This window comes from Rana temporaria, chromosome 10 (assembly GCF_905171775.1).
Source record: "Rana temporaria chromosome 10, aRanTem1.1, whole genome shotgun sequence".
Classification (NCBI taxonomy): Eukaryota; Metazoa; Chordata; class Amphibia; order Anura; family Ranidae; genus Rana; species Rana temporaria.
In genome coordinates this window covers 40,093,097-40,112,515 of record NC_053498.1, presented here as the reverse complement: position 1 = coordinate 40,112,515, position 19,419 = coordinate 40,093,097, and the positions used below count along the sequence as shown (strand labels likewise).

The 19,419-nt window shown below is 42.4% G+C and overlaps 1 protein-coding gene across 4 annotated transcripts in view; it reads left to right on the top strand.

Moving 5' to 3' along the window:
- The window catches only part of MED25 (mediator complex subunit 25), a 555,669-nt gene that overhangs the window by 295,221 nt on the left and 241,029 nt on the right, over window positions 1–19,419 (top strand). For all 4 annotated transcript variants that reach the window (XM_040327573.1, XM_040327575.1, XM_040327572.1 and 1 more), the window contains one exon: window positions 19,248–19,333. In XM_040327573.1, coding sequence (XP_040183507.1) covers window positions 19,248–19,333 — 86 coding nt within the window. The remainder of the gene's footprint in view (window positions 1–19,247; window positions 19,334–19,419) is intronic.

The window sequence follows — 19,419 nt, the reverse complement described above, 5'->3', positions numbered from 1 at the left end:
TGACCTGAATTGTGTTTACAACTGTAGGGGGGTGTGGCTGTAGGTGTGACATCATCGATTGTGTCCCTCCTATAAAAGGGATCACACGATCGATGACGCTGCCACAGTGAAGAATGGGGAAGCTGTGTTTACACACAGCTGTCCCCGTTCTAAATCTCCGGGGACCGATTGCGGGACTCCAGCGGCGATCGGGTCCCGCGGTCGCGGGTGCGCGCCTGCGACCCACGGCTGGACAATAGCACAGCACATACCGGTACGTGCATGTGCCCAGTGGTGCCATTCTGCCGATGTATATGTGCAGGAGGCGGTCCTTAAGTGGTTAAGGACACAAGACATCCCTCTGTGAGATTCTGTCTGAGATTTCTGGGCCCTCGTGGTAGCTTCATTTGTGTACCTCCCCTTCGCCCAATTGTATTCCAATGCCTTCTTGTTGGCCTTGAACGAGCACAGTTGATCTCTCAACCTCTCTATGTGCAGAGGGAACTTCCTTGAGAAGAGCTAGATGATGGTAGTCCTCCTACAGCCAGGAATTGAGGCAGTCTGTATCTGTCTTGCTGCAACTTTTAATGCACATTGTGAGAATCTCACAGTATGTTGTGAAATCAAAGTAATTTCAGTACAGGAGAATATTTTGCCACAGCTAGCTGACTGTGCTGTTTGTGGACCACATCCCAGATACGTATAGTGTAAAATGGGTTCCTCAAAATAGGATTTTAAATGGACCACAAACAGTAATTGTAAAAAAATTAAATACAATTTATTAATATGTACAAGACAAATGACATAGCTAACACAAAATTCAAGGTGATAAAAAAAACGTGTTGTTGGGGGCGGTTCTGAAGCCAGCTGAAAGGGAAACCCAAAAGCTGTCAACCGACCGAGCTGCCAACGCATTTCAAAAACAGTGTAGCTCTTCTTCATGGTCTAAAAGACCTTGAAACTTCAAAGCTGTAGCTTAGGTCTATGGTAATAGAGTATATGTCAGAAATATGTAAAAGTACAACAATATACATATTAGTCATTATACAGTTCATACACAGCGGTCATGCATGAAAGTTTAGCAGCTGAAAATACTGACCCCAAGTGTAAACGTTCCACCAAACAGCAGAAATGACTCAACAAGTGAAGAGAGCAAATGGTCCGTCAGAGCCATGCATGGATACTGGCCAGTGTGTCATCGTCCGATGGTAATTCACATGTGACAATATAAGCACTCGAAAGGAGTTCAATTGGCCAAAAGATTTGACTGCAACATATCTAAATAAATTTAGAAATTATTCCACCAATTTGTTCAAATGTAGTATCTTAAATTATTGGCGATGGGATGTGTTCAAATGAAAAATGAACACAATCCTCAATGATCATACCTCAGATTTGCAGGGACTTCAAAGAGCAGGGGATATTTATCATCCAAAAACGTATCGTGTCTGTGACGAATGCGAGTGTCAGATCCCTGCCCTCCGCGCTAACTTGCGACGAAGGACAGGCCGACCTCACACCCCGCTGTCACTTGCATAACAATGTCACCCTCAACTGCACCCAGCACAAAGATTTTCCAGCTTGCGGGACCACAATCTAAGTGGCAGCAGCCTGAGAGCGATTGTCACTAGGCTAATTACGCAATTATGGAAAGGGATTTCTCTGTATAGACAGAAAAAAACACTGCGCTATCGTGTAAATAAATTAACAGTGAAAAAAATTTATTTCTGTGAAAAGCTGCCAGTATTAATACTAAAATACCATAGTAAACAAAGAAACAAAAAACAAGATAATACGGCGCTAATATTTAAACCTGTGAAAAATATATATGTGAAATATATCTCAAAAAGTTGAATGCAACATTCATAAAAATAAATGTAAAATAAATGACCAAAAGAATGATCAAAAATTTGATAAAAGAATTGACAATATGGTATTCAATGTGACAAATCCAACCATATAAATAAATGAAGTGACAAAGAAATAGTCCATAAAAAATCAGTGCAAATTAAGTCCAATTAAGGTGAGCATCTGTGATTAATCAGGAAAGGGATCCTCCACCAAAAAGGTCACCCAATGTGTGGGAAATGAAATCTCCTTACCAGAGACAAAGACCGGGCTTTCAACGGTCTAATTCAGCATAAGGATGTTTAAAGTCTTCCTTGAAAAGACTATTCCAGACACTGCTATGAATCACCAGTATTGATAACTCCAAAAGATAGAATCCCATTCAAATCCGCTCCAGTTAAACATTGGTGTTCATAAAAAATAAAGAATGGTAGGAAACCACATAGTGCATTACTGTGTAAACATTGAGCTTTAATAAAAACAGGTGTGCACTTACAGCAAAAACTTTGAAATCTCGCATGTGGGATATGGTATGGAAGGGATGGCGTTTCCTCAAGCCTCCGTTCGCTTCGTGTCTCCGTCCGTCGCGTGTCTCTCCCTCTAACGTGATGACGTCACTGTGGCTAAGCTCCTCCTACGCGTTTCGTCGCAATACGGACGTCTACGGGGATAGGCTGCCTGAGAGAACGTGATCACGAAGCTCATTATATATAGCCTCATCCGCCATGATGGAAGAGGGCAAAATCAATACGAGCTATGGGAAAGAAAAAACGGAGCGTGCACGTGTTAATGTGCGACGCATAAACGAAGCTAATTGTGGGAAGGAATGTTAATATTCAGATAGATGCCATCTTGTGGACAAAGGGGAGTAAGACACGTGGACGGAAAAAAACGCAGCAAAGGATACTATAGGAAACACCATCGCAGCTATCAATGACTTAACATCTCTTAATGAAAGTATGACATGCAAGGCCTGTACAACACATATCTCCTCTAAACATGCACAAATACATATATGTCATGAATCCTATATGTAATTACAAGATCATAAATTTCTTGATATATTTGAATTATATTTGTATATTGAAAACATTAGAAGATCAAGAAAAAAACCAAAAATATGATAAAAATATTAAAAATATGTTAAAAACATTATTAAAAAGATTTTATAAAAAAGATGGACATAAAAATATGAACATAAAAAATGTGGACGGGAACAAAAACTAACTAAGCATTATTTAAAAAACAATTAATGTCCCAATCCACATTTAACCCATGAGGCCTATATGATCGCATATTGAAAATCCAGCGGGTCTCAAGCTGGGAGATAGTGCGCACTTTATTTGTACCCCTCCAGTGTGGACGTAATTTTTCCATAGGTAGAAACAATGTACCATCAATACTTTGGGCGTGATGCTTCGCATAATGTTTAGATAAATTATGTTTAGAGAATCCTCTACCTATGTTACCTACATGTTCATTTAATCTAATGTTAACAGCTCGTTTGGTTCGTCCTATGTATTGTTTTTTACAGGGACACTGTATTAAGTAAACCACATGGTCACTTGTACAGGTAATAAATGTCTCAATGTCATATATCTTAAGGGTCTGAGTAGATTGAAAAGTAGTAAGCTTGCGTCCCTGAAATGCATTAATTTTGCAAATATTGCATTTTCGACATGGATAAAAACCCTTCATTTCTTGAAAAAAATTTACTACTTTAGGAGGATCTATTATATTTGGGGCAACCTTCAAACGTAATGATGGTGCTCCTCTAAAAATTACTATGGGTTTCTCTGGAATGATCGATCCCAATATCTGATCATTCTTTAAAACACCCCAATGTTTTCTTAAGATCTTTTTTACAGAGAAGTGTTGGTCAGAGAACCCAGTAATTAAAGTGAAGCTGAAAAAATCTTTATTATCAGTATCTGTCTTTTTTGTGGTTAAAAGCTGATCTCTATTTAAAGTACTGACAGTCAAAATAGTTTCATCAATACTGTCTTCTTTATAGCCTTTATCTAAGAATTTCTTCTTTAGAATTTGGGCCTGTTGTTGAAAATCATGTAGGGAGGTACAATTGCGTCTAATTCTCTGGAATTGTCCCTTTGGGACAGCCTTAAGCCATTGTGAGTGATGGCAGCTCGTAGTAGGGATGTATGCATTGCGATCAGTTTCTTTAAAATGGGTCATAGTAGTTAATGTCTCATCTTTAGCAATGATAATAAGATCCAAAAAATTAATTGTGGATGCACTAATATCATATTTTAAAAAAATTCCTCGATCATTAATATTTAGGCTGGATAAAAAACTATCAAGGGATGGGGTATCACCCTCCCAGATCACCAAAATGTCATCAATGTAACGTTTCCACAATTTGAGTTGACTTGGAGGGTTGACATCAATGACTTCTTTTTCCCAGAAAGACATGAACAAGTTTGCCACACTAGGGGCAAACTTGGCGCCCATTGCTACTCCGCATTTCTGTAAATAATAATCACCACCAAACCAAAAATAATTATGGCTGGTTGCAAACACCAAAAGGTTAGCAATAAAATCTCTTTGAATAACTGAAATTGACTTATCTTGCTGTAAGTAAAAACGGACCGCCTCTAGGCCATGATGGTGTGAAATGACCGTGTACAATGAATTTACATCAGCAGTAGCTAATAAAAATCCATTCTTCCATTCACAATCTTTTAGTAAATTGATAACCTGGGTGGTATCACGTAAATAGGATGGGGTGGAGATAACCAATGGCTGTAAGAACTCATCTATATATTTGCCGATACGTGCCGTTATAGAGTCTAAACCACTTATGATCGGACGACCCGGTGGATTGGTGGTACTTTTATGCACCTTAGGCAGGTAATATATCACTGGTACTCTCGGTGCTGATGGAATTAAGTGAGCTTTTTCTTTTTTATTTAAAACACCCAGTGAGAAACCTTCATTTATTAAGGCCTGGAGTTCTTTCCTATATTTTACTGTTGGATTGTTGGCTAAAAGGCTGTAAGTGGTGGTGTCAGACAAAAGCCTATGCATTTCAGCTATGTAATCGCTTTTGTCCAAGACCACCACTCCACCACCCTTATCCGCTGGACGTACAACCAGATCATTACGTTTACAGATTTGTTTCAGTTGACTTTGAAATTCAAATGTATTTCTAGATCTGGGAACTTTCAGGTCCGCTATATCCTTTAAAACAAGCTCCTTAAAAGTCTGTAAGGAAGATGAAATAAAACCTGGTGGGTTATATAAAGAAGCATTTGCCAGTTTGGTGTGTCTGGTTGGAACCACAACATCACCAATCGGCTCACTACTTGCTGATGGTAGAGAACCTGCTGGTGCACCTACATATGTAACCCGATTTTGGTCTCTAACTCCCATAGGGTTAAGAAGAAAATGCCTCTTAATGTTCAGTTTTCTAATTAGTTTGTGGGCATCTATGAAGGTCTCGAATTTGTCCAGAGTTCGTGGGGGAGCAAACTTTAAACCCTGACTGAGTAGGGCCTGCTCACCTTGTGAAAGTTGGGCCGAACTAAGGTTAAAGACTCCTGAAATATTTATCTCTTTCTTTTCTTTGGTCCTGACCCTCCTCCCCCCTCTGACACCCCTCTTTCTTCGTGAGGCCTTTTTGGTCTGATGTTGTCCATGGGAAAAAAACGAGGTGACTGGTTCCTTTCATGCACTTGGGGTGTGTCATATTCACGTCTGAACCTTCTTGAATGGTCCAAATATTCTTCAGGGTGTCTAAAGGTACTAGATTCATCCACTGCGTCACTACCCCCATAATGCATAAGGGGGGCGAATCTGTTTTGGATTGGAACATGATTATTCATAGGGGTATATCCATAATTCCGACCATTATGGTGCACCCCTCGTGTATCATGATGATCACGATCACGGCCAGAGTGAGTATACCCTTGGTAGCCTCTCAGTGGGGAATCATAAGCACCCTCATGGCTCACATGACCATAGAGGCCACGGTCATCGTCATAATACGAAGGCCTCCTCCTACGAGGTGGATGATGGTTTACACCTCCCCCATATTGACCCTCAAGTGTTTCTACCCGGGGTCTTAGTTTTTTTGATCTATTATGACCTTTTTTAGGTTTCACCGAGGTGTAGCCATTAGTGTGGGGGACGTTAGTGTGACCAGTTCCTCTTATACTGGAATTTGCACCAGAGCAGGATGGAATTTGTGTCGGAATAATGCCTTCTTGAGTAGCATTAATCTGATGGGACATAGAACCCGAGACAACTTCCATAGTTTCATCTATCTTAGCCTGCCATTTGAATACTAATTTATTGGAATAGTCAACAGAATCCCTGTTATACTTTTTCTTTTTCTTCAGTTTTTGTTCTTGATCCTCTTTTTCTAAAAAGATTTTCAGAGAGTTAGATTTAGTTTTATAAATTTCATCTTCTTTAAACGGAGTAAGCTTCTCATTGAGTTTGATCACCTCTTCATTGAGTGATCTTAATTTCCCCCGTTTTTTATCAATTAAAAATTGTAGGAATTTTACACCAATACCATTAAAATAAGAAAACCAACCATCTAAGTCAGTTTCCCCCTTTTGAGGGCTTACTTCCCATCTCAGACTGCGGGGGACCATTTTTTGACTAACATATTGCTCAAGATATGCTATGTCCCATCCTGTGTGCAATTCTGAGACTAGAAGGTTTTTTAATCTGACAAAAATTCCTCCAATCTCATCTGATTGTTCTTCTACATCGTCAAACACTCCTTCAAGATTAATGTTAAACTGTGAGCGAAAATCAAAAATGTCCATGATGGATCGAAAGCAGCAATGTTATGGTATACATCAAAATATGGAAAGGGATTTCTCTGTATAGACAGAAAAAAACACTGCGCTAACGTGTAAATAAATTAACAGTGAAAAAAATTAATTTCTGTGAAAAGCTGCCAGTATTAATACTAAAATACCATAGTAAACAAAGAAACAAAAAACAAGATAATACGGCGCTAATATTTAAACCTGTGAAAAATATATATGTGAAATATATCTCAAAAAGTTGAATGCAACATTCATAAAAATAAATGTAAAATAAATGACCAAAAGAATGATCAAAAATTTGATAAAAGAATTGACAATATGGTATTCAATGTGACAAATCCAACCATATAAATAAATGAAGTGACAAAGAAATAGTCCATAAAAAATCAGTGCAAATTAAGTCCAATTAAGGTGAGCATCTGTGATTAATCAGGAAAGGGATCCTCCACCAAAAAGGTCACCCAATGTGTGGGAAATGAAATCTCCTTACCAGAGACAAAGACCGGGCTTTCAACGGTCTAATTCAGCATAAGGATGTTTAAAGTCTTCCTTGAAAAGACTATTCCAGACACTGCTATGAATCACCAGTATTGATAACTCCAAAAGATAGAATCCCATTCAAATCCGCTCCAGTTAAACATTGGTGTTCATAAAAAATAAAGAATGGTAGGAAACCACATAGTGCATTACTGTGTAAACATTGAGCTTTAATAAAAACAGGTGTGCACTTACAGCAAAAACTTTGAAATCTCGCATGTGGGATATGGTTTTTTTCCGTCCACGTGTCTTACTCCCCTTTGTCCACAAGATGGCATCTATCTGAATATTAACATTCCTTCCCACAATTAGCTTCGTTTATGCGTCGCACATCAACACGTGCACGCTCCGTTTTTTCTTTCCCATAGCTCGTATTGATTTTGCCCTCTTCCATCATGGCGGATGAGGCTATATATAATGAGCTTCGTGATCACGTTCTCTCAGGCAGCCTATCCCCGTAGACGTCCGTATTGCGACGAAACGCGTAGGAGGAGCTTAGCCACAGTGACGTCATCACGTTAGAGGGAGAGACACGCGACGGACGGAGACACGAAGCGAACGGAGGCTTGAGGAAACGCCATCCCTTCCATACCATATCCCACATGCGAGATTTCAAAGTTTTTGCTGTAAGTGCACACCTGTTTTTATTAAAGCTCAATGTTTACACAGTAATGCACTATGTGGTTTCCTACCATTCTTTATTTTTTATGAACACCAATGTTTAACTGGAGCGGATTTGAATGGGATTCTATCTTTTGGAGTTATCAATACTGGTGATTCATAGCAGTGTCTGGAATAGTCTTTTCAAGGAAGACTTTAAACATCCTTATGCTGAATTAGACCGTTGAAAGCCCGGTCTTTGTCTCTGGTAAGGAGATTTCATTTCCCACACATTGGGTGACCTTTTTGGTGGAGGATCCCTTTCCTGATTAATCACAGATGCTCACCTTAATTGGACTTAATTTGCACTGATTTTTTATGGACTATTTCTTTGTCACTTCATTTATTTATATGGTTGGATTTGTCACATTGAATACCATATTGTCAATTCTTTTATCAAATTTTTGATCATTCTTTTGGTCATTTATTTTACATTTATTTTTATGAATGTTGCATTCAACTTTTTGAGATATATTTCACATATATATTTTTCACAGGTTTAAATATTAGCGCCGTATTATCTTGTTTTTTAATTACGCAATTAACCCTTTAACTGCCACCACTGACGTTTGTTTTTACGAAAGTGTCAGAACGCCCATTAATTAGCAATACCAATTATGATTTTAGAATAAGCGTCTGCAACACACAGTCACCACAGACAGGTCTGCTCAGAGGCCTTACTCTACAACAGTAGCGCTCTTAAAGAGGCAGAGCTTTGTTTTATAGCTTGCATTAAGAGTTTTAGAGACAAGGTTAACACTTTTCAACATAAGGGTTTATTATAAGAAGGGCAAAGTTGGTGCAATAAAATGTTACAGAAAAATGTTTTTAAAGGGATAACGACAATATACAGCCACAACGTAATAAGGTAGAATTGGATAAGAAGAATACTTGCAATTAATGTCCAAGGCTTGATCAGAGTTCGATCGATGAGCTGGGTAATCGGTTCTCAAATTTGGCAGATGTTCCTGCTTGGATGGTAAAAGGAGAACTGCCCATTGACTTGGCATCTTCTCTTTTCTGTCAGATCAAAGGGGTGTTGACAGCGACCAGTGACCAATCGTCTGATCTTATTTAGGGGTTGGTTACTGGGAGGGGTCTACATTCATGCCCATGTCCCAGGTACACTGTGTGATACATATTCATATCTCTGCAGCTCTAATGTTTACAGACTAACAATATCCATTTTATTGTTCAGTGTGACGTGCTTTAAAACAAGTACAGACATAACAAGTTTCCCATTTCTAGTTTACCTAGGAGAAATAAAGGTTACCAGGGGCTTTCCATATGATCTATCATATCGATGTCTGGACTTGAAACGTTAAGAATTATCTGAGGAAACTAAGTATGTCCATTTTATGGCGGTGCTATTATTTATTTGGAAGTTATGAAACATGTTGAACTTTCATACGTATTCCACAGTTCGAACTCTGTGTGCACTAAAGATATTTACGACCGGGGTCTGTTGGTTCTCTAAATTGAGGGGATGACAGTTTTATGATAGGCCTGTAGCTGTGTTTTTTCAGGCCTAGCTTTCTTTGTTGAGATAACAGCTCGTTTGAAGTATTAAGCCTATGAATGCCTAAGAATAAGGGAGGAGGGAGTGAGTTCATTTGTACTGCGAAAGTACACTGTTGGCTAAGCTATTTGTGTGTCCAGTGCATGATATCGTTACACCTCCCCCCTTTGGTTGCATGGGAGGGAACTACAATTTCCCTCCTGATGCAACTGACTCCTGCAGGCTCGGCTTGCCGTGACAGCCCATCAGCATTGCCATGGGTGCTGCCTTTCTTATGCTGGATGGTGAAATCGTATTGCTGCAGAATTAAGCTCCACCACAGTAGTTTGCCATTCTCCCCAGCAACACGATTTAGCCAGCTCATAGGGTTTGTGATCGGTCATCACAGTGAAATGCCGTCCATAAAGATACGTTTGTAACTTCTGGAGAGCCCACACAATCACAAGACACTCCTTTTCGATAGTGGCATAAGCTACTTCCCTGGGAAACAGCTTCTGACTCGGGTAGAGGATGGGATGCTCCTCCCCGGCATCATCCACCTGGCTCAGTACTGCACCCAATCCATAGGTAGAGGCATCCGTCTGCACTAGGAAACGGCGGGTGAAGTCTAGAGCCTGTAGCACAGGGGAGCGCTGGCCAGCGCCTCCTTCAAGGCCTGAAATGCCTGCTTACATTCTGGTGTCCAAGACACCACCTTGGGCAGTTTCTTTTTGGTTAGGTCAGTCAGAGGTTTGGCCAGGTTGCTATAGTTACATACAAACTTCCTATAGTAGCCAGCGGTCCCCAAGAAAGACATAATCTGCTTTTTGGTTTGGGGGGAAGCCAGGCCAGGATTGCCTCAACCTTCCCTGTCTCGGGTTTCAGGGTGCCTCCTCCTACCTGGTGTCCCAAGTAATGCACACCAGTCATGCCAATCTGACACTTACTGGGTTTGACAGTCAGATTGGCAGCTGTCAATCGGTCCAGGACCTGTGACTGGTGCACCAGGTATTCTTCCCAGGTAGGGCTGAACACGGAGATGTCATCCAGGTAGGCTACGGCAAAGGTTTCCAGCACCTCCAGTAAATCATTCATGACTCTCTGGAAGGTAGCTGCGGCATTCTTCATCCCAAACGGCATGATGGTAAATTCGAACAAGCCGAATGGGGTGATGAAAGCTGACTTTTCCCAAACCTCAGGGGCCAGAGGAATTTGTCAGATCCTTGATTTGTTATATAGTGGGCGGCCGCCAGCCTATCTTAACTAATCAATCCGGGGCATGGGATAGGCATCTGCAGTGGTGATGGCATTCAGCTTCCGGTAGTCAAGATAGAACCTGGTTGTCTGATCCTTTTTGGGGACCAGGACTACTGGGGACGTCCAGGCACAGTGGAACTTCTGAATCGCCCCCAGCTGCAGCATTTCCTCCACCTCCCTTTTCATGTCGGCCAGCACCTCCAGGGAGACGCGATAGGCCGACTGTTTAATGGGAGGATGTGCCCCAGTGTCCACCTGGTGGATAGCGAGGTGCGTCCTCCCAAGTTTCCCCGTAAACCTGCTACCATGTACTGCCAGCACTCTCTTCAGCCCAGGTACCTGGATGGGGGTCAGTTTGGAGTGCACTCATGATGGGCTTTTAGCATGTTCACATGAATGGCCTTCTGCCGTCTACGCCCTTCTCCCAACCTGACCAAGTAGGTGACATCATTCAGATGCTGGGTGATGGTGAACGGGTCTTCCCATGCTGCTTGGCGTTTGTTCTTCCGCAGTGGAAGCAGAACATACACCTGCTGACCAACGTTGTAGGTCTGCTCCCTAGCATTATGGTCATACCACTGTTTCTGCCTGGTCTGGGCCTCGGTCATGTTTTCCCGCACAATTCCCACCAGCGTCTCCATTTTTTTTTCTTCAAAATTGTACTACATAATCCATAACCGTGACCTCTGGGTCGGCAGTCTTGCCCTCCCAGGTGTCTCAGATTTGGTCCAGGCGTTCTCTTGCCCTCCGTCCGTACAGAAGTTCAAATGGCGAAAAGCCTGTGGACTCCTGAGGCATCTCTCCGTAAGCAAACAGATGAGGCAGATACCGTTCCCAGTCCTTGCCCTGGGAGTGCACAACATTTGTTTCAGGGTGCCATTGAAACGCTCGCACAAGCCGTTTGTGGATGATGAGCACTGGCCATGATATGCGTCGTCTGTATTTTCAGACAGAGAGCTTGCATCAAGTCAGACACAAACTGAGGGCCTTGATCGCTAATGAGCTTGGCCGGGAACCCCACTCTTGTGAAGATTCCCAGCAGAGCATCAGCGACCTTGTCTGTCCGGAGGGAGGAGAGAGCCACCGCCTCTGGATAACATGTGGGATAGTCGACCAACTGTCAGGATAAAACTTTTGCCTGAACTGCTAGGGATGGCCAAAGGCCCAATTATATCCACCACCACCCTCTTAAAAGGTTCGTCAATCACAGGAAAAGGTTTTAGCGGAACCCGCTGTACATCCCCTACCTTGCCAACTCGCTGGCAGGTAACACAGGACCGACAGTAGTCAGCTAGGTCAGTGAGCGTCGTAGGCCAATAAAAGTTATGCCAAGCTGCGGTTTCCAAAGCGAGCAAAGTCCTTTCTTGTATTAAGAGAGGTATGGACTCCAGAGAGAGAGAGACATAATTTTGCCCCTGTACAAATCATTAGTAAGACCTCACCTGAAATATGCAGTTCAGTTTTGGGCCCCAGTTCTCAAGAAGGATATTGGGTAACTGAAGAAAGTGCAGAGAAGGGCAACCAAACTGATAAGAGGGATGGAGGAGCTCCTCTGAGAAAAGATTAGAGGAACTGAATTTATTTACTCTTGAGAAGAGGAGATTAAGGGGAGATATAATCAACATGTACAAATATATAAGGGGTCCATATAGTGAACTTAGTGTTGAGTTATTCACTTTACGGTCAACACTGAGGACAAGGCGGCACTTTTTACTTCTAGTGGAAAAGAGATTTCACCTCCCAAATACGGAAAGGTTTCTTCACAGTAAGAGCTGTGAAAATGTGGAATAGACTCCCTGCAGAGGTGGTTCTGGCCAGCTCAGTAAAGTGCTTTAAGAACGGCCTGGATACTTTCCTAAATGTACATAATATAACTGGGTACTAACATTTATAGGTAAAGTTGATCTGGGGACAAAAACGATTGCCTCTCGGATCAGGAAGAAATTTCCCCTGCTGTAGCAAATTGGATCATGCTTTGCTGGGGATTTTTGCCTTCTTCTGGATCAACTGTGGGTATAGAATTGGGTATATGTGATTGTATGATATTATTTTATTTCTTATGGTTGAACTTGATGGACTAGTCTTTTTTTTTTTTTCAACCTGACTAACGATGTAACCGGCCTCGGGTCTTAGTGATTCCCAAGTGCCCTGCTAGGGGAATCTCATGAGCCACTTTTAGAAGCTGTCCCCTAAATTGACTGGGTACAACCAGCTGCCTGCTACCTGTGTCAGCCTCATTCCCCTCTGTAGGCAAACATTCTCTGTACAGTTTCCCTTTATCCCAGTAGACCTTGTGTTTGCAATATTCTGCAGGGGGTCGATTAGCTGAACACCTGAGCAGTGCTAGTGTTTGGTCTGTCTGCAGTGCTGTTTCAAAGGTGGAAAACAACAAGTCCCAGCCAGCAGTCCTGTGGCAAACAAGGACGGCTGCTGAGGCTCAACAGAGGTGGAGTCCACTGGGTCAGAACAGGGAGAGGGCCCAGAGACCTGCTACGGGGGCCTGCACCTCGGCCATCATGGCAGCACTGCGAGTGATCATCTTCTTCCCCATTGCAGCATCAGTTACCTTCACAAGCAAGGGGATCTCCTCTCCTGTTTCTGAATAAGGAGGACCTTGCACGTCAACTCCACCCTCCCTCTGTCCATCCACAGGTTGCCCAGATATTTCCCCAACATCTGTAAACAGTACCTGGGTAGGTCCAGAGTGTTCCGTGGGAGCTTTCTGGGTGCTCTTAGCAGGGACATCGTAAGAAACAAGGTTACCTAAATCAGCACCGAACACAGGAGTGGGGATCTCCTCTGAGACGCCCACCTCTCTCATCCCACTTCCGGCACCCCAATTGATGAAAACATAGGCACGGGGCACACAGGAATGGGTTCCCCCAACTCCAGTGAGGGTAAGAAACTTCTCTGGGATGATGTCTGTTTCTTCTATAACCTCTGGTCTGACCAAAGTGACTTCAGCTCCGGTGTCACGAAAGCCTGTTACCGTCCGGTGGCCTACGATGACTTGCTGCAACTTGGCATTGGTTCCTGGAGGTTTCCCACCGACGAACAGCACAGCAGAAGGGTGGCTGGCCGGATGGCCAGGTGATGTTGGCTTCTTCTGCTCAGGGCACTGCATCCTGAGATGTCTGGCTTTCCCACAGATGTAGTTGTCAGTATCTGTGGTTGTCAGTCGGGAATACCATGGCACCAGGAACTGCAGGTTCCGGCCGCTGAGGAAGTTGATTGGCAGGCAGAGGAGGGGTTGTCATGTGTGATTTCCCTCCTTTCCAGCCATTCGGAGGATCCTTGCGATGATCAGATATCCTAGAGTGAATATAGGTATCTGCCAGTTCTGCTCTTACTTTGGCAGAGGTTGGCTTTTGCTCCAGCACAAACTGTCTGACGTCTGTAGGACAGATGTGCAAAAGTTGATCTTCAGTCATAAGATCTTCCAGGGACTCAAAGCAATCGGCTTTCAAGCCTTTAGTCCACTTATGGAATGTGGTGCGTAAGCGACTTTCCACATCCAGGTATAAGTCCCCAGGCCCTTTTTCATGATCGGCCTCCCTCTGCGCAGCCTCTCTCTCAGCCGCAGCCCTGTGCTCCTCTCTCTCAGCCTGGCGCTCGGAGAACTGCAGGTACAACACAGGATCCGTCTCCCTAAGGCGTTGTAGTGTTTCCTGCATTTGAGGAGAGTCTATGCTGGTTGCAGGAATGGGGTGTTGGCCTGCTCATGCGGTGGCTTGGAGGTAACAATCCATGGTATACCGGTGTCAGTCTCTGGCCTATCCGGTGATGCCGCCTCTGAACCACTGGGCTCTGGAGTAGTGGAAACCCTTTCTGGTCCAGTTTCCTCCAGGTTCTGGTTTGCCTGGATATCAAACTCCTGTAGGGCATTTATCAAGCCTTCAGGATTTTTTCCACTGACGTCAATTCCTCCTACTGCACACTCGGCAGTCAGTTCATTTTTGTTCATCTTTTTATATGCTGATAATCCAGACAGATATGTTGCAAGCCGAAAAGATAGAACAGAAAGCGGAGGTAGGAAAAAGGGGTAGGAAGAAGCTGTTGCTGTATGACAACAGAAAAACAAAAATATGCACCTGCTTATCTCAAAGGACTGTTTCCACACAGGTTACAATCCTTCAGTGCAGAGCTAATTCCCAACAATGCACTGAATGCTCGTAATGCAAAACTATCCCGTTATGCTGCTAGCCAATGTGTGACGAAAGCGAGTGTCAGATCCCCGCCCCTCCATGCTAACTTGCGACGGAGGACAGGCCGACCTCACACCCCGCTGTCACTTGTGTAACAATGCCACTCTCCACTGCACCCAGCACAAAGATTTTCCAGCTTGCGGGTCCACAATCTAAGTGGCAGCAGCCTGAGAGCGATTGTCACTGGGCTAATTACGCAATTAACCCTTTAACACTGACGTTTGTTTTTACGGAAGTGTCAGAGCTCCCATTAATTAGCAATACCAATTATGATTTTAGAATAAGCGTCTGCAACACACACTGTTACCACAGACAGGTCTGCTCAGAGGCCTCGCTCTACAACAGTAGCGCTCTTAGAGGCAGAGCTTAGTTTATAGCTTGCATTAAGAGTTTTAGAGACAAGGGTAACACTTTTCAACATAAGGGTTTATTATACAAAGGGCAAAGTTGGTGCAATAAAATTTTAAATGTGATCAACATGGCCACTAGCTACAGCTATTCATGTGTTCAGTGCATGATATCGTTAGTGTCATTCATAGACACAGCCTTAGTATATAAGCTTCCAGAAATCACCAGCCAATTGCATCAAAGTCTATCCTATGGCTAAGGTCCACATATAGTCTAAAAAATTGCTGCAAAAGTAGCCTATTGGCTACATAAGTTATAAGAAATAACATGGTAGTGTATGGTGTAGTCCCAAACTACTGCAAACATAGCGGTGTAGGGATCACAACCAATAGTAACAGAGCTATAAAGCACATATGGCCTGAAAGACTAACCTTGCACATGGAGTGGAAGAATGTGGCTCCTTCTAATCTGCCAAGTGAAAGAGAGACTGACTGATGGAAACTGGCGCTATATTTACTTTCTGCCTAATATGATATAAGTGCAGACACTTGGAACGGCATATTGGATCGCAAAGTGTCTGCAACAGCGCAGGGTGTGTGACCCAAGCGCACCATGAATGTCGCCCAGCTGTGACGTTACACAGCCAAGCCGCGTGGCATGCTGACATAGCTACACAACGGCGTCATGTGGCGCATCGTGGCGATGTCAAGTGGCGCGCCGTCATGGTAAAATGGATTCAAAGTGAGTACAAGTACAGATTGGAGCTCCCTAGTGGCAGGCCAATATATGGCATTAAACATAGGGTGGAAATAAACCAACATCCTCACCAAAAAGTGAGTCACCAGAGGCCCAGTAAGATATGAGCAGTAAAATCTGGGTGGGGCCGGTACAGTACAGGCATGTAACATGCCTGGCCTAGACGGTACATTCGAACCGAAATATGGCAATAGTACATTGTATCGAGAAAATTACTCATCAGGTACTCTCAGATGCTAAGAATTCATGAATTGGTACAAATGTAAACGTCCAAAAGTGTGCCTAGAAAGTAAAAAGGTCTTAAGCAACATGGAGTCCGTATAGACAGACTGTACATCATGTAAATGAATATATACGCACATATCCAATCATGCTTAAATATGCACAAAACCAACCATAATGAACTGGTTCAGCATGGAACCAATGTTGAACGCCTTACATCGATTGTATGGCTTTCAATAGTTAGGCCCCAGAATGGTTATGGGTTACATGCTTTCATACTTGGAATGTGGAGGTATGCTCTTTGCCACAATTCATTTTTGCCTACATAGAAACATTTGCATTCACACTACAAGAGGTATACCACCCCAAAAGTCTTTCAGTTTGCAAAATGCCTAGGAGTAAAGTTGCCTCCATTTGGAAGTGTTTTTCGAATGGCAGTATCCATGTGCTGGCAATAGCCACATGCTCCACTCTTAAACATACCACATCTTTTACATGGATCCCGAGCACCCCCCTGTATTCACTGGAGACAAGTTTGTCTCGCCAAAACCTTGCTCTGCTAAAAGTAAATGCTGGACGTTCCCGCAATAATGGTTCAACTATAAAATCCAATGCCGGAACATGCCAGTATTTTATGCACACAGTTCTTAAAGTGTTCTTGTTGGTTCGAGACGCTAGTGATGATTTGTAACTGGATATCATAATTTTTCTTGACTTTGGTTTCATACAAAAGTTCTTGCCTAGTTTTTGATGCTTTTCTAAACGATTTTTTTAAACATTTATGAGAATATCCCTGTGCGAAGAGTCTTGACCTGAGTTCATCAGCTTCCTTCCTAAACATGATCTCATCTGAGCAGTTGTCGGACATGCAGATACTGACTCAAATGGTATCGATTTAACTTGATTGATTTGGGTGAAAGCTGGTGGCTGTTGGCTTTCTATACAGGCTACTGGTTAGTATGCCATTTGTTTCTTTGTGTATATGGATATCCAGAAATTAAATTGTGTTGATATTGGATGTCATAAGAGAGATTAAATGTAGTGATATTCAATTGTTGCACAAGAGTCTGCAACAAACCATCAGGACCCCTCCAGATTAGTAGAATGTTGTCAATATAACAAAACCACACTACCACATGGTCCAAAAATGGATCCAGATCATCCAAAGTGTAATTCGTTCCCACTCTCCCAGATACAGATTGGCGTAGGAAGGGGCACTACAGGTGCCCATAGCTATGCCCTGTACCTGGAGGTGATGGGAACCATTAAAAACAAAATAATTGTGATGTAAAATAAATTCTAAAGCTTCAATGATGTTCAAATCTGCTTTTCTCAGACAGAACTTTTTTTCTATACAAACCTTTGTCATGTGGGATTGAGCTGTATAGTTTTCAGTACAGGAGAGTAGCCTGTACAACTGTGAAAAACCGAAAACAAGACCGGAGGTCAATTTTGAATCGTTCACGCTTGCATTGCCCTCTGAAAAGTAATGTGCCTTCAGATAGCTTTTCAGTGGGTATTTGAGAGCTGGTGAGAAGGTTTTATATTGCCTCTCCACTGCCCTATTTATCTCTGTAATGCTGTCCTACCATACTGCAATTTTGCTCTGGTCTTCAGTTCATACCATCTCCAATTTCCACCAGGTGGATGTACAAGCTTCTGGGGATGTAGTTTACAACTGCAAGGTTCTTGAAGTAGCACTCTGAATTTGGGTCCCCTGATGCATTTCATTGATTGGCCTCTTGGCACAGTTCTGTTTACCTTGTTGTGGTCCACTTTTGTCATTCATTGCTTGGGGACATCTCAGGGTCTATAAATATCCAGCCGTTGTCCTGTACAGTTAAGAAAATAATTTTGACTTTCCTGTAAATTCCATATCTTGAAGTACAGTACAGAGCACAGCAGTGTTAATTTTGGCAACAAATTTAGTTTTAGTCTTAGGACTAAAATGGCATTTTAGTTTTGGTCCCATTTTAGTCTTCTGCAATTGCTTTTAGTTTTAGTCATATTTAGTCGACTAAATCTCCAGTATATTTGAGTAGACTAAAATGTCCTACGTTTTAGTCTACCAAAATCTCCAGTACATTTTAGTCGACTAAAACTAATTTTAGTCAGCTAAAATCGAATGGGTGTAATTAAATTGTAATGCATTAGTTAACATTTCTGTACAACTTCCAAAGTCATTATATACTGCTGGAGTGAAAAATCTCATATGTTATTTATGGTATTGAGGTATGAACATGCACTACAGACCAGTGTTAATTTTGAAGTCAAATTTCATTTCAGTTTTAGTCTTTTGACTAAAATGGCATTTTAGTTTTAGTCGTATTTTAGTAGACTAAAATGATATTCGTTTAGTCGACTAAAATGTTTTTGTCCTTTTTAGTCAACAAAATTAACACTGGAGCACAGGCCCTCCTCCATGCTGTTTGTTTTACTCCGCATTGCTTGCTAAAAAGACTTATGCCGCGTACACACGACTGTTTTTTCATGTCATGGAAAAACACGTAATTTTTCTCGACGTGATTCCTCTCAAGCCTTCCTTGCATACACACCATCGTGATAAAAAAATGCTTGAGCAAAGCGTGGTAATGTACAACACGTACGACGGCACTATAAAGGGGAAGTTCCATTCGAATGGCGCCACCCTTTGGGCTGATTATGCAAATTTCCCTTCTCATAACTTGCTTCTGAGCATGCGCTTTTTTATTCCCTGTCGTTAAAGCCTACACACGACTGTTTTTCACAACGAGAAAAAAACGACGACGTCGAAAACGAAGAGAAAAAATAGAGCAGGGTCTAAATATTTAATGCCCATTTATATCGTTGTACACATGGTCGTTTGCAACGACCAATTAAAAAAATTGCATTTTTCTTGTCATGAAAAACGGTCATGTGTACACGGCATGAGGACTTGTGGAATGGGGTAGGGGTATAGGGGACACCCTGGGGGCGTATCCTGCAAAGCTTTGCAAGTGTCCAATCACCTGGCGGTACCAGCCTGTAGTCCAGGGTCTATACATTTTCAGCCTTTTCCCTTTTACTGTAATCCAAGATATGTATTTTACCGGCAAGTTAAAATACCTCTTTTCTAAAGCTCCTCATTTTACATTTTATATATCTGTTCCTTTTTAGAAACCTAAACCAGCCTCTGTAGACACCAATGCCAAGCTGACACGCTCCCTCCCTTGCCAAGTGTATGTCAACCCTGGAGAAAACCTGTAAGTAATGTGACTGTACTAACCTTTTGCCATATTAACAATGCATTTTTTCCCTCCAGCAAGAAGAGATCTAGTTGAGGATGTGT